Below are 27,556 nucleotides of genomic sequence, written 5' to 3'. Positions count from 1 at the left end.
ATTTAGGGTTAAGCTACACGTTTTGGCTGTGATACAAGCAGTGATGAAAACCATATGAGTAGTAACAAGTCTCTTAATGTCTTTCTTCAGTACTAAGATAGGCTAATCTGTAGAAGCAGTTCACTCAACTATCATCCAGGGTGCTAGGCGAATCAGGAGCTTTTCAAGTGGAATTTTTCCTTGTAATTCCTATTCTCAATTTCACAGCACTCAACACAAGTTCATTAATCTTTTCTTTAAAATAAAACCTGAGAACAAACTTCATAGGTGGATTATCACTGCTTTTGCAAGGACTGACACATCTACCAGGTATGTTATATTTTTGTATCTATTCATATTTAAACAATAGTACAGAATTAAGCAACATATTTTCAATCACTATATGACGATAACACTTATGTAAATAAGAGCTTTTCAGTACTGAATGATTTATAAAGTAAAATAGTATTCAGAATATACTTTAATAGTGGTTTAGCTGGATTACCAAACAATCAACTCTTACAAAAAGAAGAGAATCAATTTATTGTCACACTAACATCTGAAGCAATATATGATAAATTTTCCTTGTTATCTTAATCTATGCACAGCATCACCCTACAGTAATTGCTTAGAATTAATTTACTTCTAAATATATTTTAATGAAAATTGTATTTGATGAAGTGTAATAAAGTATTTAAAAGCAAAAATAAAAAGTAAAGACAGATGTCTTAAATAAGTGAAAATAGTGTAAGTGCTCATAGATTAATATTCATCTAATTTTTAAGATACAAGTGAAGCAGATTATATTCAAAGTCAAAAAAATAAAAACCAGTATTTTGGTTATTATATTTAAGAATGCTTTTATCATAGTTAGAGTGTGTATTTTAACATAATTCTGTATTTTCCAGACCATGCCTTAGTTTCTTAGATGTTCTTATTAAGAAAGTTGTATAATTATATTTTTCTAAGGCATTAGTCAAAAGAAACACAAAGAGTTAAATATAAAATCATTTACTTTTGGTAAGGAACAATAATTAATAGAAGCAAAACCATTTTTAAAGAAAGTGGTCAAAAGAACTATAGGTTGAACCTCTATAGTCCGGCACCCTTGGGACCCAACCAGTATCAAACTAGAGAATTTATTGAACCACGAGAGGTCAATATTGTCTAGCAGCATTACATACACTCCACTACTTATGGGACTCTGAGAAGACATTTGGGGTAAATTAGAGCTAAATAACAGCACAGAACACAGAGCAAGGACTGGTGGCTGTAAACAAACTTTATGGGACCATGGGAAACTTGGCCACACCCATGATAAGTGGACATCTGGCTAATTAAAATCATGCCAGACCACGGATGTTGCTGGACTAGAATGTGCCAGACTAGAGAGGCTCAACCTGTATTATCTTCCCTTTCTTTGGATAAAAGCACTGCAAACAAACCAAATGTCTCATTCCTACCTTATTTAAACATCTCTTTTCAGAAACAATGCTCTAGGAAACTTCCCTCCCTTCATCAAACTATCTGTGAGATCAGTTCTTTATATATATGGCTCATAAATGGACTAAGTCTCAACTACTCTCCTGTTAGCTCCTCCAGTGTCATTACTTAAAGAAAGCAATGACCACATGCTGCAGTTTTCTGCTGCTGCAATCTGGTCGAAGAGCAATTTCAATGTTTCTCTTTGAACCTATGCATATTTACTAGGGCATTCAAATAATTTTATACCCCACGCTATTGTTGTTATATTTTCTCTTATAATGCACATTTTAATATTATGATGTTACTGCACCGTTATACAGAAATTTCTAATCCAAGTTTTATTACAGTCAAATGGTGTCAGTCACATTATAATAACATTAAAAGTTTGACAATTTTATATAATAATCTGTGCCACACTAACAAATGCATAAAAGAGTTAATCATTTTTGTAGGTTATCTGGCAATCTGAGTTTTGAGATAAAATAGCCTTTGAAATGTACAAGAGTCCCATGCTTCCTGTGGCACTTCTGCTTTTTTGAAATGTACAAGAGCTCCACCAGATTCAAAAGCAGAATCACAGTAGAAGCAGCATGAGCAGAGACTGCTTCAGTCCCCGCTTGCGCCATTTTCGCTGTGCCTTTACCTTCCCTGCCCTCCCACGGAGTTGGTGATAGGGGGAACCATCTTTTAAGCCAGCTCCATCCTCCACCTTGCTGCCTCTCTCTGATAAAGACAGCAATGGGGAGAAGTGACTAGTCGCATCGCTAGTTGACTATCCAATAAGCTTACATCCCTACTTCTTATTCACTGTGTTGACTGTATGAATATAATTGATTGTATTTTAACAAGACTGACCACATCTATGGTAACTGATCCATGAACGGAGGGGACAAATCAAATTTATTCCATAATTGTCTACAAAGAAGCAACTGATAATGTCTACTGTCAGAGGCAATTTATATACTCCTTACAATTCCTATATTCCAAACATAGTGTCTAATTTTTGCCAGTTTTGCTCACAAGATTTCTAATGTGCTGCGGGAGATTCAGCCATTTATCTATCACATGGAACCATTTCCCTTGTTATTAAAAAATTCTGATAAGAGGCTTTGGACTTATTGTTGGCAATAGTGCTTTTTGTTTTGTTTGGTTTTTTAAAAAAGGTGCCAGTACTCATTTCTTGAGGAAAGTAAATTTGAAAAAGGCCTCTTCCACCCTTCCTATGTCATGTCAACATACTCGTGCGCATAAGCAAAAAGCAAATTTTTCATCGTGCTGTTACTGCAGAAGGAGTCAATCAGGCTGAGGGCTGTGCTGGGGGAAAGTGGGGCAGTGTGAGTGCTCCCAGGGCCAGCAGAGGGCTGTGCTGGGGGAAAATGGCCTGAGTGCTCCCAGGGCCAGCTGTAGGCTGTGCTGGGGGAAAGTGGGGCAGCGCAAATGCTCCCCCCAAAAAAGTGCCAGTACACCATACCAGTGCGTACCATCACCAAAAAAAAAAAAAAAAAAAAAAAAAAAAAAAAAAAAAAAAGGCCACTGGTTGACAATCATGTGGACAATGACAATTTTGACAATTATTGTCCATGGGCAGGAGCTGATTGAGGTTTTGAGCCACGCCCACTCTGGGGACAGCCACCACCATCTCGAGGGATGCAGGTGGCACCCCTGGAAGGGGTATTATAAGAAGGCTGTTCAGAAACAAACTGGAACTCTACAATTTATTTGTCTCATCTCAATATGGTTTTCCACCTATGCATGGAACTCAGACTGTACTTGTTTCAATGGTTGATTACTTTCTTCCAGTCTTGCAGAGAGGTTAGGTGCCCAGGCTGATTCTTTTCGAGCTCTTTTCAGTCTTTGATACTGGCCACAATGTTTTTTTGACTTGCTTGCAGATTCTAAGTGGGACAATTCAGTAGTGGCAATGTTATCTTAAATAGAATTGTGAAAAGATATTGCGGGGCAATTGCTCATCAGCCTTAGTGGCAATTTCACAGGGCTCTATTTGATCATCGCATATGTTCAGTTTATATGATATGCAAAGCACTGGGGAGAAATCATTGAGATCTGGATTGCACTAGAATTAATTTACAGAAGTTACACGGCTCAGGCCTGGATGATGCACATTCCTTGCTTTCCCAAGCACAAGTCAAGGGGAGTGGATGAGAGTAATATAGCAGAAGATAAATCCAGAAATTTTATATTAGATATTATTAACATAAATGGTGACTTACCTTTGGTCCCTACTTTTGCAGTTAGATATATGTATTTTGTTGAGACGTCTGAAATTTGGGCGTGTTTCTGGATTCCTAAATGTCAACAGTCGTGTAAAAAACCCCTTTAATCTGCAACTGTTGCAACAACTTCATTCCTACTATTATAAAAATATTTCTAGGTATGGCCAATAAGTTTTACAAGAGATAAATTCAACTAGAAATTTGAAGTCGTAGAGAGATAGCCATGTTAATCTGTATCTGCAAAACCAACAAGGAGTCCTGTGGCAACTTAGGGTATGTCTAGAATACATCCCTCTTTCGACAGAGGGATGTAAATTAGGCACTTCGAAATTGCAAACGAAGCCAGGATTTGGATTTCCTGCGCTTCATTTGCATAATCATGTCATGGAGCTATTTTGAAAGTAAAACCGCAGTCTAGACGCAGTTCTTTCGAAAATAGAAGACTTTTTCGAAAGATCCTACAGACTGCGGTTTTACTTTCGAAACAGAGCTTTTTCGAAAGAATGCTATGATGCGATTATGCAAATGAAGCACGGGAAATTCAAATCCCGGCTTCATTTGCAATTTCGAAGTGCCTAATTTACATCCTTCTGTAGAAAGATGGATGTAGTCTAGACGGACCCTTTGAGATTAAAAGATTTATTAGGGCATAAGCTTTCATGGGTAGATGTGGGTTTTACCCACAAAAACATAAATCTGTTATTTTCTAAGGTGCCCCAGGATTCCTAGACTATGGAGAAGTTATTTGTGGTTCTACATTCTCTAACTTTAGCTGTATTTTGTTCTCCTTCTTCCCTCTCTCCACAAGATTATTCACCCAGAGAAAACATGAAAGAATATCTGTTGCTTCTCTTCTTGGGTTTGTGCTCTGCCAAACGTTTCATTGGCCCTTCATACTTTACATTAAAGCATATGATGCTGCAAGATATGGAAGATGAAAATGACAACAACTCTATATTTACAACTAGAAGACCAAGTTCACCACAAATTCCTTTTGATATATTTCCAGTATGCCCCTTTGGATGTCAGTGTTATATGAGAGTTGTTCACTGCTCTGACCTTGGTAAGAATAAATCTGTATGTCTGGTTTTATGGGAATTATATTTGAAATTTTTTTTAAAAGGTGAATTCTGCACTTACATTAAATTATGAAGAACAAAGTCATATTTGTTTTCAAGGAGACTAATTTTTTTTACTAGTAAATTGTTTTAGTCGGATTTCTAAAGGATATCATCTATGAAGCTCTCTCTGACACCCTGTCTACATATCAACATATACCAACTTTTTCACACCAGCTTAAAAATTGATGTCATTAAAATCAGGACAAACTCCTTGTATGAGGATTGACTTTTATCAATATAACTAAAGCTGGAAAGCAATTTAGACTATAGAAAACTCTGTATTCGAGGCAGCGAGGCAGGGAGCATGAGCCAGCACTTGTGGGAGCCTGCTTAAAAGCCAGTTCCCCCCAGCATCTTCTCTGTAGAGGCAGCATGGGGGGAGGGAAGGGAAGCTGTGGCGAAGAAGCCTATGCCTACAACAGGCCCAGGCTTGCTGCAGGCAGAGGCTGCTCCGGCAGCAGCTTGTCTGGGAGGAAACCCAGCAGGAGACTGGCTTCCCTCCCCTGCCGAGAGGGGCTGCTGCCACGAAGCAACTGAGGTCTGTGGCCAGCCCCAGCTGCTGGGCTGTGGACAAGGGCTGCTGGACCCAGTGCAAGCTGGGACCGAGTGAGCCCAGTTCAGTCCCCACTCATGCTGGTCTGGGACTGCAGCGGCTCTGTAGTACCTATCCCCACTGTGCCTCTACAGTTTAAATGTAGTAGGAGCCAGACTGCCTAGGCATCTGGCTCCTACTACGTTGAAACTGTAGGGAGTTATCGACTAATCGTGTAGTCAACACAAATTGTATCGACGACACGACTGTCAATTACCCACCTCTTAACATCCTTAGCTCTGTGTGAAGGGGAGGGTCCCAGCACAGCCTGATCTTTTTAGATTCCTCATTCCTTGGTGATGAGTCAGCCACTGTGCTGGCCCCTTTTCCAGCTGTTTTACACCTCTCCCCATCTCACAAGCCATCATGAATTGCTTTTCCTCCTCCCCCAAGCAATCAAGAATGACTTCTCCTGGCCAGCCTGACAAATACCTCCCAGCTTAAGATGAAGGGTGGTGATTTGCAGAGTGGTAGACCACATGACAATGGAAAAGACTGACAAGAAACCAAGAGGCCACAAATCAACCACAAAGAAATTATAATGAAAGAGCATGGAAAGAACGTTAGTTTCTAGGTTAAGTCTTTACCACAACTGAATAGCGTAAACATAATGATCACATTTTGACAAAGGGAAAATATATCAATAACACTGTAAAATTCATAGTACATAAGGATTACAATCTTTAAAATTAATGACCACAGTCTCTATTTGTATAAATCTTCGTTGTTAGGCTTTATATAATTCAAGGTTGCCAGTAGATAGTTTTAACCTTACTTCATAACAATACTGAGAAGGAGAAAATTTCCTTCCCTACTCTCCTCAGAGAGTGGCTAGCATAATGTCCACAGTAGTTTAAACAATAACTTGGTTTATTTACCACCTGAACAGGGATGCAGGGTGGGTGCCACCTAGCCTGCTCTGTGTGGAGGGGAAGGTCTGGGTTAAATAAAAAGGTTTTTCATTTAAATCTTCCCCCCCCCCCCCCCATTAACTCCACTGCTTCATTTTCCTCTCCCTTGTTAACCTCATCCCTCTATCATTTCCTCCAGCTCTACCTAGTCTCCACTTCCTATCCTGATCTCCCCACACCTCTTGTCAAACACATATCCTCCAACATCGTGATCTCCTGACTCATCTCCGGTGACATTTAACTCATCTGTGGACATCTCTCTATCTTCAACCACTTCTCCTCCTACTAGGGATGTAAGCAAGTAGTCAACACCTCGATAAGCCTAAGCTTATCGGGAAGTTGAGCCAATTACTTGACTACTTGCTTCCCGCCCCTTGCTGCCTCTGTAGCAGAGGCAGCAGCAGGGGGGAAGGGAGGCTGCCACAAAGCAGCCCCTGTCAATGGTGGTCTGGGTTGGCCATGGGGAGAGGCTGCTCCAGCAGCAGCCCCTGTCCACAGGAGGTCCCAACTCACGTCAGTCCCTCTACCCTCCCAGGTGACCATATTTTTTAAAATAAAACAGCCAGGGGGCACCCTTGCCCAAACTGTCCTTCCCTCTTCCTCCCCCCGCCCCTGACAGGGCTCACCCAAGCTACCCTCTCTTTGCCTCCTGGGGCTCGGACTGACCCTCCCCCACAACTGATTTTGGGGCTGAGTCCCCCATCCCAAATTCTGCACTGCCCATGGTGGGGTCTACCCGCCCCCAGCCCAGGGGCTGACCCCTCCCCTGAGCTTGGGGGCTGACTCCTACCCCTGAGCACTATGCCACCTGCAGTTGGGGGCTGAGCTCCCCCAAACTCTGCACTGCCCACGACAGAGTCTACCACCCGTCTGGCCCTGTGCCACCCGCAGCTGGGGCTGAGCTAAAAAAGGATTCTTTTGAATAGAAGAATTTAAGTTTAGCTTCCAGATAGAATTTGCACAACAATACTTCAGTGAGGTGAACTGACGTTGTTTTTTTACAGCGTAAATGTTTTATAAAAAATAAATATAAAGCGAGCGCTATACACTTTGTTTTCTGTGTTGTAATTGAAATCAATATATTAGAAGATGTAGAAAACATCCAACAATATCTAGATAATATTCTTATTATTGTTTTACAGTGCAATTAATCGCCATTAATTTTTTTAATCACGATTATTTTTTTTAATAATTTCACAGCCCTAATTTTAAATATAGTAAGAGCCTCGTGATAAATCTCATTTTTAAAAATGGCCTGTTATTGAAAAATACCAGCATGGGAGTCAAGACAGCTGGATTCTCTAAGGGCATGTCTACATTACTGGGAAGATCGACACTGTGGTAGTCGATCTTCCATTGTTTGCTTTAGTGGGTCTAGTTGGGAAGCTGAATCGTATGCTGGGGGCACCCTCATTGATCTCCACACTCCTTGCTGTCTCAAGGAGTAAAGGAAGTCAACGGGAGCATCCCACAGTGAAGACGATGCTCGAGCTCAGCTTAAGATATATCAGCTCCAGGTACGTTATGTATATAGCTGGAATTGCATACCTCAAGCTGACCTTCCTCCTACTTTTTCTATTCTATGAAGCTCAGATATTGAACAGACTGGTCAGTTTTTTGTTTTTGTTTTTTTTTTAATACAGTTAATTCCTAAGCAGTTTCACTTTCTGGGGCTTATACTCTCACAAGATGATACAATCTTTGGAAAAAACAAGAGATTAATTTTATTCTTTTAAAAAGAAACTGCTTAAATGGAACACTGTAAGCAACTCATGGGAATTATGGGCTGAAGTTCAGCTTTGTATAAATATGAAACTTTTTATTATAAAATCTGATTTTTTTTAAACTAAATTGACCTAAGAACATATGTATTCAATGCAAAACCAAAAGCTACGCATTTACATTCTCATGGGCTACATCTAGACTGCAAGCATCTTTCGAAAGAGGCTTTTTCAAAAGTATCTTTCGAAAAAGCCTCTTTCGAAAAAGAGCATCTAGACTACAACCAGTACTTTCGAAAAAGCAAGCCGCTTTTTCAAAAGAGAGCACCCTCTCTTTTGAAAAACCACAGTATACATTACTTAGTGCCTTTTTACAAAAGAGCGCTTTCAAAAAAAGGCGTTATTCCTCGTAAAACGAGGTTTCCCGTGGTTGAAAAAATGCCGCATTCTTTCAATTTACTTTCGAAAGAACACAACAGCAGTCTAGATGCAGGGGAGGTTTTTTCGAATAAAGGCCAATTTTTTCGAAAAAACCCTGTAGTCTAGACACACCCATGGTGTCCTGCTTAGCAGTTAATAGTTTTTTGTACAACAACATAGTAGGCATTTATATATATATTTTTATTATTTACACTAAATAGGTTTGACTTCAGTACCAAGCAATATTCCACCTGATACTCGCATGATAGACCTTCAAAACAACAAAATTAAGGAGGTAAAGGAAAATGATTTCAAAGGACTCACATCACTTTATGTAAGTTATTTTCTGATTCAGTGTTATTTAGACAGCTCAAAGATTTTATTTATTTATATTAGTTATGTCTTTCCTCCTACAACAATTTAGATGAATTATATTAAACTATTTTGATGTCTTCAACTCTGGATGCATACACATTACAGAATGAAATCTTGTCAGTTTATAAAGAGCTCACAACATCCAGAAACACGCCACTGGGGGAAAACATACTATCAAGCTTTTAAGTACCCAGAGAAATTTCTCTTAAATTTAACTGATTCTCTCCTTCTCAGAACTGTAACCAACAGTGGTAAACTTAATTCCACATGCAAAGCAGATGTCAGGGAGAAATTTTCAAAAGCACTCACTACAGAAGTAAATGTTAGAACTTCCATTAACTTCAAATGGAACAATTTAAGGCCAGCACTGAGCTCTCTTGAAAATTCTGTCTACCTTATTAATTCTTTAAGATACAAGCAAGAATACTAAATTAAAATATAAAATGATTAAAAATTATGATGAGAAAATGACACACTAAAGCTACAATACAGGACTGTCAATTTGATAAGCCAAACAGGATTGGCTGGTGTAACTGAGAGGTTTAGATTAGGCAAAACTGTAAACAAAAATACAAATGACATTTCAATACAAATCCCTCCTATCTTACAAATATTTAAGATGATCTTTCTTCCATATCCTCCTCACAGATCATGCAGCATATATTTGTTTCTTTAATAATCTCTTAATTCAGTTTTTAAGGCATATCAGACAGCCACTATATGTAAAAATAAAATAAATCCACAACTAAAGTCAAAGTAATAGCAAATTAAAGTCAACTGATCAACACAGAGTACCTTAACAGGGACTCCCAGTTTCATAGCAATAAATATAGGTTAGATAGGCTTGACTGATGGGAAAAAATCCTTTCCAACTACACTTTGTCACTTAGCAACAAATCAAAATTGAGCAGATCTAATTTCAGTCAAGGGTATTTGAAGTAAAAGTCAAAGACAGGTCATGGGCTCTGAATAATTTTTTATTGCCTGGGACTTGCCCATGACTTTTACTAAAAATACCTGCCACAACTAAATCTTAGACTCACTAATCACTTCTAGTTGTGCTCAAATTGAAAGCTTCTGATCTCCTGATAATAAAGAAGCTTTTGTTTTTCTGGTCAGTTTGCCTGAGAACATTTACAAGACCTACAGATGTCTTATTGAGAACAGTAATAGAGATGCAGCCGTGTTAGTCTGGTCTAGCTGAAACAAAAGACAGAACTATGTAGCACTTTAAAGACTAACAAGATGGTTTATTAGGTGATGAGCTTTCATGGGCCAGACCCACTTCCTCAGATCAATTTGTGGAAGAAAACTGGCACAACCATATATACCAAAGTGATACGATCAAAAAAATGAACGCATGTGAAATTGATAAATCAAATTTTAGAACAGAATCTGTATTCTTCATGTCACTTATCAAAGCACTAGTTTATTTTGTAAAGCCACAGATAAGAATGTAAGAACATAAGAATGGCCATACTGGGTCAGACCAAAGGTCCATCTAGTCCAGAATCCTGCCTGCTGACAGTGGCCAATGCCAAGTGCCCTAGAGGGAGTGAAATGAACCGGTAATGATCAAGCGATCTCTCTCCTGCCATCCATCTCCACCGTCTGACAAACAGAGGCTAGGGACACTATTCTTTACCCATCCAGGCTAATAGCCATTAATGGACTTAACCTCAATGAATTTATCTAGTTCTCTTTTAAACCCTGTTCTAGCCTTCACAACCTCCTCAGGCAATGAGTACCACAGGTTGACTGTGTGCTATGTGAAGAACTTCCTTTTATTTGTTTTAAACCTGCTGCCCATTAATTTCATTTGGTGGCCCCTAGTTCTTACATTATGGGAATAAGTAAATAACTTTTCCTTATTCACGTTCTCTAGAATTTCCTACCAAATCCCTCAATCATAGGATTGGAAGAGACCTCGGGAGGTCACAGAGTCAAACCCCCTTCCCAAAGCAGGACGAATCCCAATAAAATCATTCCAGCCAAGGCTGTGTCAAGCTTGGACTTAAAAACCTTTAGGGATGGAGATTCCACAGTGCTTTATCACCCTCCTAGTGAAACAGTTTTTCCTAATATCCAACCTAGACTTCTCCCACTACAAGTGGAGACCACTGCTCTTCATTCTGTCATATGTCACTAGTGACAAAAACCGCTCACCATCCTCTTTAGAACCCTCTTCAAGGTAGTTAAAGGCTGCTATCTAATCCCCCCTCACTATTCTCTTCTGTAGACTAAAAAAGCCAAAATCCCCCAGTCTCTCCTCTTATGTCATGTACTCCAGCCCCCTAATCATTTTTGCTGCTCTTTGTGGGTCTCTCTCTAATGCATCCACATCTTTTCTGTAACCGGGGGCCAAGAAGCATATGCAGTACTCCAGATGTGGCCTCACCCAGTGCCAAAAAAAAGGGGAATCATCACTTCTCCAGATCTGCTGGCAATGCCCTAACACACCCCAATCAGCTGTTAGCCTTCTCAGCTACAAGGGCACACTGTGGATACGTATCCAGATTCTCAGCCACTATTATCCCCAGATATTTTTCTGCCGAACTGCTGCTTAGCCAGTCGGTCCCCAGCATGTAGCAGTGCTTGAGATGCTTCAATTCCACATGCAGGATTATGTACTTGACCTTACTGAACCTCATCAGACCCAATCCTCCAATTTGTCTAGGTCACTCTGAACCTGATCCCTACCCTCCTGTGTACCTACTTCTCCCTCTAGCTTAGTGTCATCTGCAAACTTGTTCAGGGTACTATCCATCCCCTTACCTAAGTCATTAATAAAGATGCTGAAGAAAACCGGTCCCAGAAACAACTTGAGACACTCCACTTGATACAAACCACCAACCAGACATGATTGATCACATTTATCTAATCCATACTTCTTTCACTTGCTGGCAAGGATACCTTCAGAGGTCGTATCAAAAGCTTTGCTAATATCAAAGTATATCACATCCAATGCCTTCCCCATATCCACAGAGCCACTAATCTCATCATAGAAGGCAATCAGGTTGGTAAGGCATGACATTCCCTTGGTGAATCCATGTTGACTATTCCTGATCACTTTCCTCTTTCCAAGTGCTTCAAAATGGATTCCTTGAGAAATATTTACCAATCTCCTCACAAATACATGATCACAAAAATTCAATGTAGATATTGTTGACTTTCATTTTGCATTTTTCTTAGGCATTGGCTTTGAACAACAACAAAATATCCAAGATCCATCCAAAAGCTTTTCAATCAACAAAGAAGCTTCGACGGCTGTACTTGTCCCATAACCAGCTAACTGAGATCCCAGCAAACCTGCCAAAATCTTTAGCAGAACTACGAATACATGATAATAAGGTTAAGAAAATACAAAAGGAAGCATTTGAGGGAATGAAGGGTTTGCATGTTTTGGGTAAGTCTGTCTTATGGTAACATTATTAAAACCAGACTCCATGTAGCTAGTTTACAAAAGTACATTTCAGGACTGCATTAAGCAATATGGTTAACTAGCAGGTGAGCCCGTCACTGACCAGGGAAAGTCATTTTGAGTAGATTATATTTATAAGGATAGTTCAAGAAATTAAATATATGTAATAGAATTTTTTATTAATGTGCTTGCAAAGTGGAATTAAGAGAACAGTTTTAAATTGGTAGATTTCAATTTCAAGCTTATTCATTTTATTGAATAATTTCCAAACATAGTAAATTTGAATCAGAGATTCATAAAGCTTCCACTCTTTCCGTAACTAATTTGATATGAACTCAAATCATCATAGTCATGACTTTCTTCTGATGAAAATCAAAAATAATTATTTAACTTTAGATTCAGCATATTCCTGTGTGAAAAGTAATACATTCAGCTAATTTAAGTGGCACAATTATTTATGCAAATTTTGGCATTTGTAGGTAATCGTAAAGTATGACTTTATTTTGCATAAGCTCGTCAAAATATATAAGAGATGTGCTAATAAATACAGTATAGACATAGCTATTATATACAACTTTAAGAGCATGAAAGTTCTATACATAGAGTTACTGGATAATCTGGTTCTAAATCACCAATGGAAATATTATAGAAGTTTTATTAATAGTGTTATTCTGCCGATTTTATTAACACAAGTTGGTGAAAATGCTAAACTGCTACATGTTCTGGAAAAACAGCTCAATTCAGAAAAAAGTCATATATATCCAAATATTCAAGATCTCATGAAGCAGATGGCCATCAGCTTAGCCACAACTCAAATGACTAGATTTCCTCACAGCTCAGCTTCTTTACTTAATCTTTCTATGAAGGGTGATCATTGAGTTCGAGATGTCACATTTCACTTAGCTAATACAGAATCATGGATTTCACTGGAGGAGAAAACCGAAAGCTAACTTAGTTGGGGATGGGAGCAAAGCTCAGATTCAAAAATGTAAAATCTACAATAGCTGCACAGAATATAATTACTAGCAGCTTTTCTTTCCTATATGTAAATTTCTGTTCAAGTTTTCCTTATGCAGAAGTTTCTTTTTAAATGAAGATATCTATATTAGAGGATCTTTAAAGCATCTTTTGTTTGCCTTAGGTAACTAAAATTCAGATCTACTTAACTGTAACTATTACGTGGGTGAAGTTCTGGTAACTCTGCAAGTCAAAACATGCAATCCTTACTCAAATAGAACTGTTAGAGAGGTGGTGACCAACCAGTAGATAGAGACCTACCAGGAGATCTTGGAGCCTCTGACAGGTGATCCTGACTGGCTTGGCCAGGAAGCTATTAAGGGCTGGCACTTCAATTGGCCCACTACCCACTGTCATGCTGCTCCTGCTCTCTGCCTTGGAGCTTCCCCCGTGGAAGGGTCCTGCTTGCTCTAAAGGATGTGGGAGGAAGTAAAGGGGAGGGAGGTGCTGATGTCAGGGTGTCTCTCCTCCCTTTGCTCCTGTAGCCTATCTCCACACAAAGAAAAGGGGATGGAAGGAGGGTGGCCATGCAAATCTCTCCCTCTCACACACTGTGTGTCTGTTATTCTCACAAACACCAACTGTCCTTTGCTCTCAGCTCCCAACCCAACATGTGTGGGTTTTTGGTGATGTTACTTTTACTGCTTGCAAAGTGGATTATTTTTGGTTTTTGACTGGTCTGTGCATTTCATAATTTTCATTTCTCAATTATTCTTATATTTAATTCTTTGAGTAGTGAATTCTTAAATGCCTAATCTGTCTTGGCTGGAGTCATTATCCCTGTGGTAATTGCTGCTCCTGAAAGTGGCTGGCTTGTCCCTGTAGCCCTGAGAAAGGCAGAGCAAGGGGTCTCTACATGCTGTTCCTGCCTGCAAATACCGCTCCTGCAGCTCCCATTGATCAGAAATGGAGAACCGCGGCCAGTAGTAGCTGTGGACTCAGTGCCCGTAGATATGGGGCAGCACATGGTGTCATGGAGCCATCGCTGTACATGCCAGCTGCTTTCAGGAGTGGTGCAGGACTAGGGCAGAAGTAAGTCTGCCTTAATCCCACTGCTCCACCACCCGAAAGCCATCTCAGTTAAATGGTCAATGGGCAGTAGCCAGTTGCTCTGGCATAGGAAACTGGGGCCACTTCAAAATTCCGGTTATAATCCATGGTCATAGTGAGTTTATTCCATGGAGCTCCAAAACAGTCACATCGATTACAAGTTAGGTGAAATCAGAATTGCTTTTAATAAATCCTTTATAATTAAACAGACTAGAACAGATGTGCAATGTGCTTTAGTTTAATTATAAAATACTTGCTTTGGTAGAAATGAGCGCAAATCCTCTTGACAATGATGGAATAGAACCAGGTGCTTTTGAAGGAGTGACAGTCTATCATATCAGAATTGCAGAAGCGAAACTGACCTCTGTTCCCAAAGGTATGGGTTCTTTCTTATGCTAAAAATATGCCAAAATAATTTCTCAGTCTTTCAATGTACTATACACAAGAATCTTCCCCTCCACACCAATTGTTCTCCTGAATAGCCTATTTCATACCTGTTTTTCTTTGTTTAAATTTCTGTAACGTGAGATTATAATACTCAAAATTATATTTATACAATAGTTTCTCAATTTCCTCTTTCCACTCTCTTAGAAACAACCACCCATCTTTCCCATCTGCTTTTTTCATCCCTGAACACTGGTAGATACTCTCTCTTGTTCTCCTCTCCCACTCTGTCCAGATGGTGTATGCAACTTTTATTAAGGCCAAGAAACAACAGAAATAAACCATCAGGAAAGAGGAGCAATTCAGCATACTGAACAACAAACTAGGCCAAGCCTCCCAACAAATTGTAACTCACTATTTTAACTTTAGCAGTTCAGCACAAAAGGACCTGGGGATTACAGAGGATGAAAAGGTGGATATGAGTCCTTGTAGCCAAGAAGGCTAATGGCATACAGGGTGATTTAGGAGGAGCGTTGTCAGCAAATCTAGAGAAGTGATTATTCCCCTTTATTCAGCACTGGTGAAGCCATATCTGGAGTACTGTGTCCAATTCTGGGCCCTCCACTATAGTAAGGATGTGGACGCATTGGAGAGGGTCCAGTGGAGGGCAACCAAAATGATTAGGGGGCTGGAGCACATGGCCTACGAGGAGAGACTGAGGGATTTGATAGCAGCCTTCAACTTCCTGAAGGGAGGTTCCAAAGAGGAAGGAGAGAAGCTGTTCTCAGTAGTGACAGATGGCAGAACAAGGAGCAATGGTCTCAAGTTACAGTGGGGAAGGTCTAGGTTAGATATTAGGAAAAACTATTTCACTAGGAGGGCAGTGAAGTACTGGAATGGGTTACCTAGGCGGCAATTACCATCCCTAGCAATTTTTAAGTCTCGGCTTGACAAAGCCCTGGCTGGGATGATTTAGTTGGGTTTGGTCCTGCTTTGGGTAGGGGGCTGGACTCAATGACCGCCTGAAGTCTCTTCCAGCCATAGGATTCTATGAACTTTGCTCTGGCAGTCTCTCCCAAACACTTAAGAACCATGCAGGTCTAAGAATACCTTGAAATTAGCAAGTGTTGTAACTGAAAACTGGCAAAGATAAGTTGTCTGAAAGAACAGTTGTTTTCTTCTTTATTCCTCTGGTAAGTAACCTACATAATGATCCACTTTTCAAGTAATATTTCCTTTCCATTCAAGTTTTAATTTTGTTTTTGTTAATAATCTACTGTGATTCTTCTCAGGAAGTTGAAGCATTATGTATGTTTAATTAAGCATTATGTATGCATAAAAGCCAAGTATTATGATTCCATAGGGAGAACAGCTCTTGGATATGAGTCCCCCTTGATTATGCATTTTCAAGAGCACTTAACATTTTAGATGGGTAAAACAGACAAACACCTCCCAAACCACTCTTTATGCTATACTGAGTTATGCCTAGGCTTGTAATTGTGAGTAAAATATGATCTTGCACCCTTTTCCCTAATAAAACATTTAATCCATGCTATGCATGATGCTCCTAAGGCTCACAGCATGAGAATGTATAGGTTATTCCCAATCTAAACAGCATCACAGTCCAGGACCATCGAGGTCTGATTCTTTCACCATTATTTACAAGTAGATGTATGGATTTCATGGAGCAACATAAAGTGAAGGTTGCATAGTTTTGCCATATAAATAAAAATCTAGCTAGGATGAGTAAAAAGAAAGACAGCAAAAATCTGAAGGTATTGGAAAGTATAAAATACTTATACAATTTCTAGGACTTAATTAGATGCAATTTTAATCACATTGAAAAAAATAAAGTATCAACTGAAATTCATTAAATATTTTGGATGTTTTGTTCTACATTTTCAGTAAATTGTAATCTGTGTTGTACTTGAAATCAAAGTGTACAGTGCTCACTTTATTTTATTACAAATATTTACACTGTAAAAGTGATACATGACAGAAATCATATTCTTTAGTTCCTCAAACAACTACTATAGTGGAATAGGATTATCATAAAGAGCAACTTACAAATGTAGATTTATTTTTTACATTTACTGCACTCAAAAACAAAACAATGTAAAAATTTAGAACCTATAAGTCCACATAGTCCTAACTTCTTCTTCAGCCAATTGCTAAGACAAGAATATTTGTTTATATTTATGGGAGATGATCCAGGTTCTTATTTTCAATTTCAACTGAAGGTGAAAACAGGTGTTCGCATGGCATTAAAATGTGCCTAAACATTCATATGCCCTTTTATGCTTCGGCCACTATTCCAGAGGACATACTTCAATACTGAGGACACTCAAACCAATGTGTTAACTAAATTTGTGACTGAACTCTTTGGAGGAAAATTGTATGTCTCCTGCAGTTTTACTTGCATTTTGCCACATATTTCATGTTATAGTAGTCTTAGACAATGATTAAGCACATGTTCATTTTCAGAACACTTGCACTTCAGATTTAGCAAAATATAAATAAGGTACCCATGTGAGATTTCTAAAAATTGCTATATCACTTTACCCAAGGATTATGGCTATAACATGCTTTCCAAAAATTAGAGGGATGTGAGGCATGCTTTCAAAGATGTGAGGCATGCTTTCAAAAGTTTTTAAAAAGCAACGCTCTGATGCAGAAACCAAAGTATCGAAGGCACCAGAAATTCAATCTTCTGCTGGTACCATCTGACTCAGATGACAAAAATGAATATGCATTGGACACTGATTTGAATTGTTATTGAGTAGAACCCATCATCAGCATGGATGCATGTTCTCTAGAACAGTGGTTGAAGCATGAAGAGACATATGAATCCTTAGTGCATCTGGTATGTAAATATTTTGCAACACTCATGACAAAAGTACCATGTGAACACCTTTTCTCACTTTCAGGCAGCATTGTAAATAAGAAGAAGGCAACATAATCTCCTAAACAAACATATTTCTTTGAGTGCTTGTCTGAACATGTAGCAGCACTGAGTGGACTTGTAGATTCTAAGGTTTTATATTGTTTTACCTTGAAATGACTTTTTTGTACAAAATTCTACATTTGAATGTCCATGATAAAGAGATTACGCTACAGTACTTGTGAAGGGGGACTTGAAAAATTCCATTTGTTTTAGTTTTTAAAGTGCAAATATTTGTAATCAAAATAAATATTGAGTGAGCAATGTACACTTCGTATTCTGTGTTTTAATTAAACCAATATCTTTAAAAATGAAGAAAACAACCAAACATATTTAAATAAATGGTATATTAACAGTGTGATTTATTATGTGATTGTTTTAACTGCATGACAGCCCTAAATATTTCTAATCAATTTGCCAGAACATTTAACTAATCTAGGGTAAGATAAAGCTAGAGTCCATCTATTGTTTATTTCATTATAATATTTCAAAGAGAACAATCAAATTTTCAAAGAACTGCGGAACTGAATAACAAAACCCAATCAATTTACACTACAAATGAAGACGTTTAGAAAAATCTAACGCAACATATATTTATATCTACTAGGTAGTTTTTAATCCAGACAGCAAACTAGTCCTACTCGGTACCTTTACAACCCTCTCCAGAAGGAGGAAGTTGTTGAGAATTTAACAAGTGTAAATATTTTAATCAATTAAATTACATAGATTTTTTTTTTTGTTTAGGGCTACCATCCTCTTTGTTAGAGCTTCATCTAGACGACAACAAAATTACAGCAATTGAACTTGAGGATTTTATTCGGTACAAAGATCTTCAAAGGTAAAACATAACATCAACATTTCCAGGATTTTCTCAATCACTTTAGGTAACTCATTTTGGGAATAAGTTATGGTGCGGTGAATTGTCTGACTATGCCAAAAGAAGGACAAGAGAAATTTGATATAGGTTTAATTAGGTAGCAATTTTATTATGGATCTCAAAATTTCAATATTATTTCAAGGCAATTTCAAAAAAACAGATTGAAAGGGAAGCTGCAGAGCTTAACTTCATTTACAAGTTTGGTACCTACAATAGAGGTTTAAACAAAGACCTTAACTGGATTACCTGCTACATTCCACATCCTAATGACATACAAAAGCAAACACCAGTTATTTAAAAGCACTTAGTACCCACTCCATCAGCTTCATTTAGCATGGACACCCTAACTGACAGTATTATCCCCATTTTTTCCTTCTTTTTCCTTCCCCGCCCATCTCCTCTCTTTCTCTGCTATTTGGAAACCGGCTCCTTTAACTTCATTCATCTGAAGAAGAGGGTTGTGCCCTGAAAGCTAATGATACCAGTTACATTTATTGTTAGTCTCTAAGGTGCTGAAGGACTATTAGTTAAACATTTTTTTACATTTTTTCAATTACAGACTAATATGGCTACCCCTCTGAAACTTTATTATTAGATGTCTGGGACTACCCAGTAGATAAAACGTACAGTACAGGTAACCCACCCTCATTTCCCTGCATAATTAACTGGGGAGGGAAGTGCCCATACTAGCTCCCTCACACGCACTTTTCCACCTATGTCTCTCAATGGATCCACTATCGGGACCTTACAATACCCAGGTCCCCCATCGTTTCATTCTAGGTCCCTCCAGTAAAACCATTGCTGAGAACCCCCCCTCACAGGAGCTATAAGACAGACTACAATGATGAGGGGTTTGGTGCTCTAATGTACCAATCATAGAAGTGCCCACTCAATTACCAAGCACGTCTCCTCAAATCCGTTCCCCGAGCCATTTATCCATTACAGTACTGTATGCTTCTTTTATGGATTAGCAGCAATGAACATCTGCTATACTCTTAAATAATGAGTAGCGTTATATGCCTTACTGCCTGAAATGTTATGCATTAACAGAGACTACCTGAACCTGCTCTGAGGAAGGTAAAACAATGCCAACTGCACCTGGCCAATGTGGTGGAAACGGAAAAATTCCTTGCCAGCACACATAATGCCTACAGTAGATACAGTCATTAACCTGGTATATTTATCACTTGAATAGAGAAGGAGAATGAGTGCTGTTTAGCCTGCTCCATATGAAGGGGAGGGTCCTGGCACAGCCTGATCCTTTTAAGCCCCTCATTTCTGGGTGGTGGGTCAGTCACCATGCTGATCCCTTTTTCAGCATTTTTTAAGCTTCCCATCCTTCCCCCGTCCCCCAAGCCATCAAGAATCATTCTCCTCTCAACCAGCCAGCCAAATATCCCCCAGATCAGGATGCAGGGTGGGGAACAGCTTAAAACATTATTTTTGTATTACATTAGAACAATGATGACCAAGCGATGATCCTGAGGGCACATCAACATGACTATTGAGGAAAAATATAGAAGAAAATTTGCATTTTCCAAATTGCACTTATAGGCTATGTCTAGACTACATGCCTCTGTTGGCAGAGGCATGTAAAATAGGATACCTGACACAGTCAATGAAGCAGGGATTTAAATATCCCCGGCTTCATTAATAAAAATGGCCGCCGCGCTGTGTCGGCTCAGCTGATTGTCGGCATCGCGCGGCAGTCAAGATGCGGATCGGTCGATAGGGGAAGCCTTTGTTGACCGCTCCCTTATGCCTCGTGAAACGAGGTATACAGGAGCAGTCGACAAAGGCTTCCCCTATCAACCAATCCACGTCTTGACTGCCACGCTGTGCTGACAATCAGCTGAGCTGGCACAGCGTGGCAGCCATTTTTATTTTAATGAAGCCGGGGATATTTAAATCACCGCTTCATTGACTATGTCGGGTAGCCTATTTTACATGCCTCTGTCAGCAGCTGCATGTAGTCTAGACATACCCATAGATTACACCTATCTTTGACATAGTCCTTAGGAGCATGCCAGGAGATACCACTTCTTCCGGCATGTAGTTTACATGCGTCAGTCGCTCAACTATAAACACTTCATTGATTCAATCTATTCACAAACTACCTTCAAACCCCCTCCTTCCCAGACCTCACATGCCCTGCTTAAATTATCACTCCTCCCAACTGTCTCTCCCTGACACAGTTATCTTCCTCTGCGGGAGGTACTGCCAACCGAAGCATGTGAGGAAAAAATTAGCACACTCACCATATTGATTGTTACTGACACATTTCTGCTCAGCAGATTCATCATAATATATTTCCTGGTATTCTCCTCATCCCCCTTCCCAGAGCTTCTGTTCCTTTCACAGGTGGGGGAGGGAAGGAATGTACGGAGAAAGTGCAGGATTTCCCAGAATCATGTAGCTTTTCACTAAGCAAAAAACAATAACTGGGGCAGAAGAAACTAAGGCACAAAGCAGAGAGTGCATGAGAAAAGAGCAGGAGTGGTCACAAAAAAAGAAATAGGGGGAAGTATTGATTGATTCATGGTGACAGGGGGAGGTCCCAGATGATTGGAAACAGGCAAATGTAGTTCCCATCTTTAAAAAAGGGAAGGAGAATCAGGGAACCACAGAGGTCAGCCTCACTTCAGTCCCTGGAAAAATAGTGGAGGGGATCCCCAAAGAATCCATTTTGAAGCCTTTGGAAGAGAGGAAAGTGATCAGGAATAGTCAACGTGGATTCACCAAGGGCATGTCATGCCTGACCAATCTGATTGCTTTCTATCACAAGGTAACTGGCTCTGTGAATATAAGAAAGGTGGTGGATGTGATATACCTTGACTTTAGCGAAGCTTTTGATACAGTCTCCCACAGTATTCTTGCCAGCAAGGTTGCAGATGACACTAAGTTAGGGGGAGAGGTAGATATGCTTGAGAGTAGAGATAGGGTCCACTGGACAAATTGGTGAATTGGGAAAAAAGAGATCTGATGAGGTTCAACAGGGACAAGTGAAGAGTTCTGCACATGGGATAGAAGACTCCCAAGCACTGTTACAGGCAGGGAATTAACTGGCTAAGCAGCAGTTTGGCAGAAAAAGACCTGGGGGTTACAGTGGATGAGAAGCTGGATATAAGTCAACAGTGCATCCTTGTAGCCAAGAAGGCTAACAGCAGATTGGGGTGCATTAGTAGGAGGACTGCCAGCAGATCTAGGGAAGTGATTATTTCCCTTTAATTCATACTGGTGAGCCCACATCTGGAATACTGCATCCACTTCTGGGCCCCCTATTACAGAAAGAATGTGGACGCGCTGGAGGAAATCCAGCGGAGGGTCTCAAAAATAATTAGAATTATAATTAGAATGATAGTATTTTATGAATTATAGAATACTAGAACTGGAAGGGACCTTGAGAGGTCATCAAGTCCAGTCCCCTGCCCTCACAGCAAGACCAAGGGGAGCTGGAGCACATGACTTCTGAGGAATTTGAGCTTATTTGGTCTACAGAAGAGTGAGGGTGGATTTGATAGCAGCCTTCAACACCTGAAGGGGAGTTCCAAAGAAGATGGAGAAAGGGCTTTCTCAATGGCAATAGATGACAGAATGAGGTACAATAGTCTAGGAAAAACTATTTCATTAGGGTGGTGAAGCACTGGAATAAGTTACCTAGGGAGCTTTTGGAATCTCCATCCTTAGAGGTTATTAAGTCCCACGTTGACAAAGCCCCAGATGGGATGATTTAGTTAGGACTGGTCCTGCTTTTAGCAGGGGATTGGCCTTGATGATCTACTGAGGTATCTTCCAACCCTATGATGCCATGACTTTAGAAATATAATGCCTACAATTAAATTACATTTTCAAGTCTTGTGTGGTTTCAGTAAACACTTGATTTCAAAGAAGGGAGAATTATGTTAAGGAAGGAATAAAGCAGAAGGCAGGTTTTTTGGTAAAGGTGTATTTCTGAAGAGCATAGGAAGAAGGAAGGAAAGCTACAAAGATCAAGGACCCAGGAGATGGGTAGAAGAGATGGACTAAGTTTCCAGGGCCTGGTTGGACAGAAGTTAGTTGGTTCCTGGGAAAGGAAATATATTTCCTTCAGAGACTGGGGACAACAACGGTGGTTTCACAAAGGAGAAGGCTAAGGAAGAAAGAAAAAATGGGTTTGTTTTTGAGAGATGGAGGCTCTAAAATCCCTCTTCAAGGCCCACCTAGTACTTTGAAAACCTGGCTGAGGAACTTTGAACCTAGAATTTGTTATTAGAAACCTAAGCTGGTAGCTGCTTGTAGGCTTTGAAGTCAATGTAAGAAACTAGAATAGAGAGTAGTGAAGATAAAAAATGGAACCTTTACATTGTTCTTTTCTCTCAATTTTGGCACCTTAATATTTTGAAATAATATTTTTAGCTCTAGTAGCACCTGAAAGACTAACAAAATATGTAGATGTTCTCATGAGCTTTCGTGGGCACACCCACTTCTTCAGATGACTGGAGTACACTCATATTTTATTAGTCTTTAAGGTGCTACTAGACTATTCATTGCTTTTTAAATTCTTCCTTCCTGTTACAGACTAACTCGGCTACCCCCCTGAAGATTTTTAGCTCTGACACTAGTCACTGCCTTAGACTAAGTTAAAGTGTGAGTGACAAATTTATGTTAAGAGGAAATCTGAAAGTAGAAAATAAAAGGTACAAAACTATTCATAACTTTGGGGAAAGGAAAAGTTACATTAAAGTGCAGATGATAATTAGTTCTATATAATTTTTCATTTTTCCTCCTACTGTGTCTATAACCAGGGCTCAACAAATTATAGAAAACCCTACTCATCACACAAAAAAGGGACTCGCCACCCCCACTGCGTGACCCCCACCATGCAGGTGTGCGCCACCCAGAGAACAGGACGACCAGGATGACATGTTTGCTTCAGTGATGGGGCGGGGACGTTCTGCAACGGCGAGGACGACCCGCCCAGCACTTCAACAGCGCGGCGTTCTGACAGCTGTCTGTGCTGCTTGCGCCCGTGTGGCCGCCCAGCTGAGCGGTGTGCAGGGGGACTGAGTCCTGGGACAGGAGCTGAAAGCGGGAGCGGGGCCGCATGCGGGCTTAGGGCGGGGACAGAGTGTGTGTGCGCGTCTTTGACATCAAGGGGAGAGGCACCGGCACAAGAGAGCGTCACATTCAAAAGGGGAGCAGAGGAGAGGAGGGAGGAGATGGAGGAGAGTAAAGGAGGGAGGAGGAGAACAAAGGAGTGAGCTAGAAGATGGCGGTGGGTGGAGGAGTGAAGGGTGAAAGCAGAGGAGAACGGAGGGGGATGCGAGTCAGAGGAGGTCAGAGAAGGCAGGGGACAAGGAGTGGAGCTAAGAGCAGAGAGTGGGGGCAGAGGACGTTAAAAGAGAAGCAGAGATAGGAAGCAGCCCAGAGCGGAGACACTAAGGAGCCCCATCCTGGGCTGCTTCCTACCTCCGCTTCTCCTTTCACGTCCTCTGCTCCCACGCTCTGCTCCATTCCCCGTCTCCCTCCTGCCTTCTCTGACCTCCTCCGACTCCCGTCCCTCTCCTCTCTGACCCTTCACTCCTCCGCCCACCACCGTTTTCTAGCTCACTCCTCTGTTCTCCCCCTCCCTCTATTACTCTCCTCTCTCTCCTTTCCCCTCTGCCTTCCTCCATTGCTCTCCTTTTGAATGCGGAGCTCTCTTGCGCTGGCACCTCTCCCCTGACATCAGGGACGCACGCACACTCTGGCCCCACCCTACGCCTATGTGCGGCCCTGCCCCCGCTTCCAGCTCCCGTCCCAGGACTCGGCCCCCCTGCATGCCGCTCAGCTGGGCGGCCACACGGAAACAAGCAGCGCAGACCACTGTCAGAACGCCGCACTGCCCGCGCAGCACAGGGGTTGGTGCCGTTGAAGTGCGGGGCGGGTCGCCCTCGCCACCGCGAGGCGCCTCTTCCCCGTCACAGCTCCCCAGCTGCCAAAATCTACTCGCCACGGGCGAGTGGGCGAGCAGATTTATCGAGCTCTGTCTGTAACAAATAAAATACAGTTTCCCATTGTACACAGGACAACAAATTTAAGAGTATAGTTTATTTATACAAATGCTGCTTATTTTTTTGTTTTAATATTTGCTTCTGATAGAATAACTATTACATACTCACTAAATCATGTTGTCCTTTAAATGTAGCTAAATTAAATAAATATTCTGTTCCAGATATGTTCCATAGACCAATGCTAATTTATTTTATATTAAATAAACATTTTTTTTCCTTTTCTGATTTTTAGTTTTTGCCTGTATTCTCCGGTGTACAAAACTTTATTGAAAAAAATGCTCAGCAATGTGGTTAAAAATCCCAATGAATCAGTAGTCACACTTTGTTTTATTTCTAGGCTGGGACTGGGAAACAATAAAATCAAAGATGTAGAAAATGGAAGTTTTTCCAGTATACCAAAGGTACGAGAAATACATCTAGAGAACAACAAACTGAAAAAGGTTCCTCCTGGACTATCTGATCTGAAATATCTGCAGGTAATATATTATTCTTGGCAGATGAGTTTGTTATACTGCTTAGGAAATAATTTGCCACATAATTACTGTATCAATTGTGCATCTTGGCTACACTTCTTACAACAGAAAAATGGGAAATAATATATTTGTTTGAAGGGATAATCAAGTGCAAGTAACAGGATCACTCAAAGAAAAAACAGCTCACAAGGTATTTTGTGTGGTAAAGTAATATCTTACATCTACACTGCAACACCATTTCAAAATAACGAGTGCTATTCCAAAATAACTTAGTCTGTGTCTACACAGCAGGCAGTTGTTCCAAAATAGTGTCAAAATACTGTCAAGCTGGAGGACTTCTTACTCTGAGTCCTGTAACCCTCATTGTACAAGGAATAAGGCAAGTCGGAGGAAGAGTACTCTATTTTGAAATAAGCTGTTTCGAAAGAAGATACACAATTGATGTAGCTCAATTTGCATAGCTTATTTTGAGTTAAACCCTGGAGTGTAGATGCACCCTATGAAACCAACTGAGCACTGCCCCATTGAAACAGGAAAAATAGGGAATAAATAAATGTGTAATAGAGGCTCGTGCACAGTCCATTAAGAGAAGCTGCACAGCTTCACTATATATTAATCATTTTGTCAATCTATAAATGCTCACATCCAAGCAGGGGCAGCCCGTCCGTATAGGCAAACTAGGCAGTCGCTTAGGGCGCCAAGTTAAATGGGGCACCAAATGATGGCGCAATATCACTGAGGGGTTTGAAGGGGTTTTGAAAGTTCATTTATATTAAGGTACGTTGTGAATTTAAAGTGGAATAGCTATTCCTGATTAATTCCCTGTGTGGATGTTCTTATCCTGAAAGAGAGTTTCCTATTTGGAATTAGTTTAATCTGAATTAAGCACTTTTATTCAGGAATAACAGGATCCACATAGGCATTTAATAGGTAATAATTAATCAGGAATGCCACAATAAATCCTCATATAGACACCAGTACAGACCTGTGCAAATAATTTTTTCAGTTTGCTGGCATTTCGGAAAAGCCAAGGAAAATAGTTTCAAGTTGAAACAAAACCAAAATTTTTTGTAATTTCTGATAATCTGAACATTGAAAAGATAATTTAGGGTCAAACAAAACTTTCATGTTGACATTTTCAGCATGAAATATTTTAATTCTGAACATTTTATTTTTTATTAAAAAGAGAATTTTGAAACAAAAAGGTGTTTCCAAATGAAAAAAAAAATATTTTGTTTCAGAAATGTCAAAACAAAATGCTCTCACATCCATGAATATGGTGTTTCCCAATGCAAGTACAATTTCCAGAGTACTTCTGCTCCCCAGCAGGTTTAGTCAGCAGCACATGTGTGTAAACTACTCATCTTATGTACATGTTGACACAGAGCTCAGAGCTTAGGAAGATGTGTTTAGGAAATATGAGGGCCATAGAATTGACTGAAGGGCCTTTGAGTTCAAGTAATGTGTTTTAAATAATTTCACTCTTGTACCAAAGTCTGAGAGGGCAAGGCCACCTTCAATTTACTACTCCTGTGAAGTGCTTTAGGACCAGGCTAGATACTCAGACTGACAGAAAGGATTTAGTATAGACTAGAACCTATGGCAGCGATGGTGTGTTTTGTGATATTACTATGCTGGCAAAAGCCCAGGTGCAGATCCAGTTAAGACAGCACAGAAGCAATTTTACTGGAATTACTTGTTTCATTTGCTGAACTGGCATAAGCTATTTCCTCAAAACCACTTTTTTTTGCCATTATAAGTTGTGTTACTACTAGGAGGGTTTGCTGAAATAGCTATACTATTCCCAGAGTAGATATAGCCTAAGTTTATGCTGTTTAAAGTTAACACAATACATATTTGTGAACACACATGTTAAAGGAAAAGGTATAGAAGCATCTTAAGAATACAGCCAAAGCTCTATGATAATAGAATAATAAATTTAATCAAACAACATTTTGCAAAATTAAGGAAAATCCCCTTTCTAGTGACTTTCAAATCCCGATACTATGGGGGATTATAGACAACTGCTCTACAGATAATTATATATAATTTGTATAATTAATTAAATCATAATATAATTAATTAAATATAACTTGTCAATGACTCCATCAGCATGTTTTTCCCTACTTTACCTACTAGATGTTATCACATATTTTTCTTTTTCTTATTGTACAGATTGTCTTCCTTCACTCTAATAATATCGCAAAAGTGGGAGTAAATGATTTCTGTCCAACTGGAGGAAGCACGAAGAAGACGTTATACAGTGGCATTAGTTTATTCAACAACCCTGTGAAATACTGGGAAGTTCAGCCTGCTACATTTCGTTGTATTTTAGGCAGAAATAGTGTGCAGCTTGGGAATTTCTGAAGTGATTCAGAAGTTTGCATATTCCAAAGCTATCTTTACATACCTATGTTGTGTTGCTGATTTTATAATACTTGAAATCTATTGTAAAAGGGCAATTGTACACCCTTTAACCAGTTTACAAAATACCAACACTAATTTAGTGATTGAATAATAGAA

The 27,556-nt window shown here is 39.8% G+C and overlaps 2 protein-coding genes across 4 annotated transcripts in view; one reads left to right on the top strand and one right to left on the bottom strand.

The window, feature by feature from the left end:
- CENPP (centromere protein P) overlaps positions 1–27,556 on the bottom strand; it is a 296,833-nt gene that overhangs the window by 108,648 nt on the left and 160,629 nt on the right. The window lies entirely within an intron of this gene.
- ASPN (asporin) lies at positions 125–27,400 on the top strand. The gene is made up of 8 exons (XM_006127556.4): positions 125–309; positions 4,507–4,761; positions 8,685–8,797; positions 12,031–12,244; positions 14,592–14,702; positions 18,396–18,489; positions 24,898–25,036; positions 27,209–27,400. Exons 2-8 carry the CDS (start codon positions 4,527–4,529, stop codon positions 27,398–27,400), a joined length of 1,098 nt encoding a protein of 365 aa, XP_006127618.1. The 5' UTR covers positions 125–309; positions 4,507–4,526.

The sequence above is a fragment of the Pelodiscus sinensis genome, chromosome 11, assembly GCF_049634645.1.
Source record: "Pelodiscus sinensis isolate JC-2024 chromosome 11, ASM4963464v1, whole genome shotgun sequence".
Lineage (NCBI taxonomy): Eukaryota > Metazoa > Chordata > Testudines > Trionychidae > Pelodiscus > Pelodiscus sinensis.
This window is presented reverse-complemented; position numbering and strand designations above follow the sequence as displayed.

Excerpts from the sequence above, each read along its gene's own strand:
- ASPN (XM_006127556.4), top strand. The coding sequence starts at position 4,527 with ATGAAAGAATATCTGTTGCTTCTCTTCTTGGGTTTGTGCTCTGCCAAA. Across the intron at positions 8,798-12,030 it reads AAGGACTCACATCACTTTAT|GCATTGGCTTTGAACAACAA; the intron begins GTAAGTTATTTT and ends CATTTTTCTTAG. Across the intron at positions 14,703-18,395 it reads ACTGACCTCTGTTCCCAAAG|GGCTACCATCCTCTTTGTTA; the intron begins GTATGGGTTCTT and ends TTTTTTGTTTAG.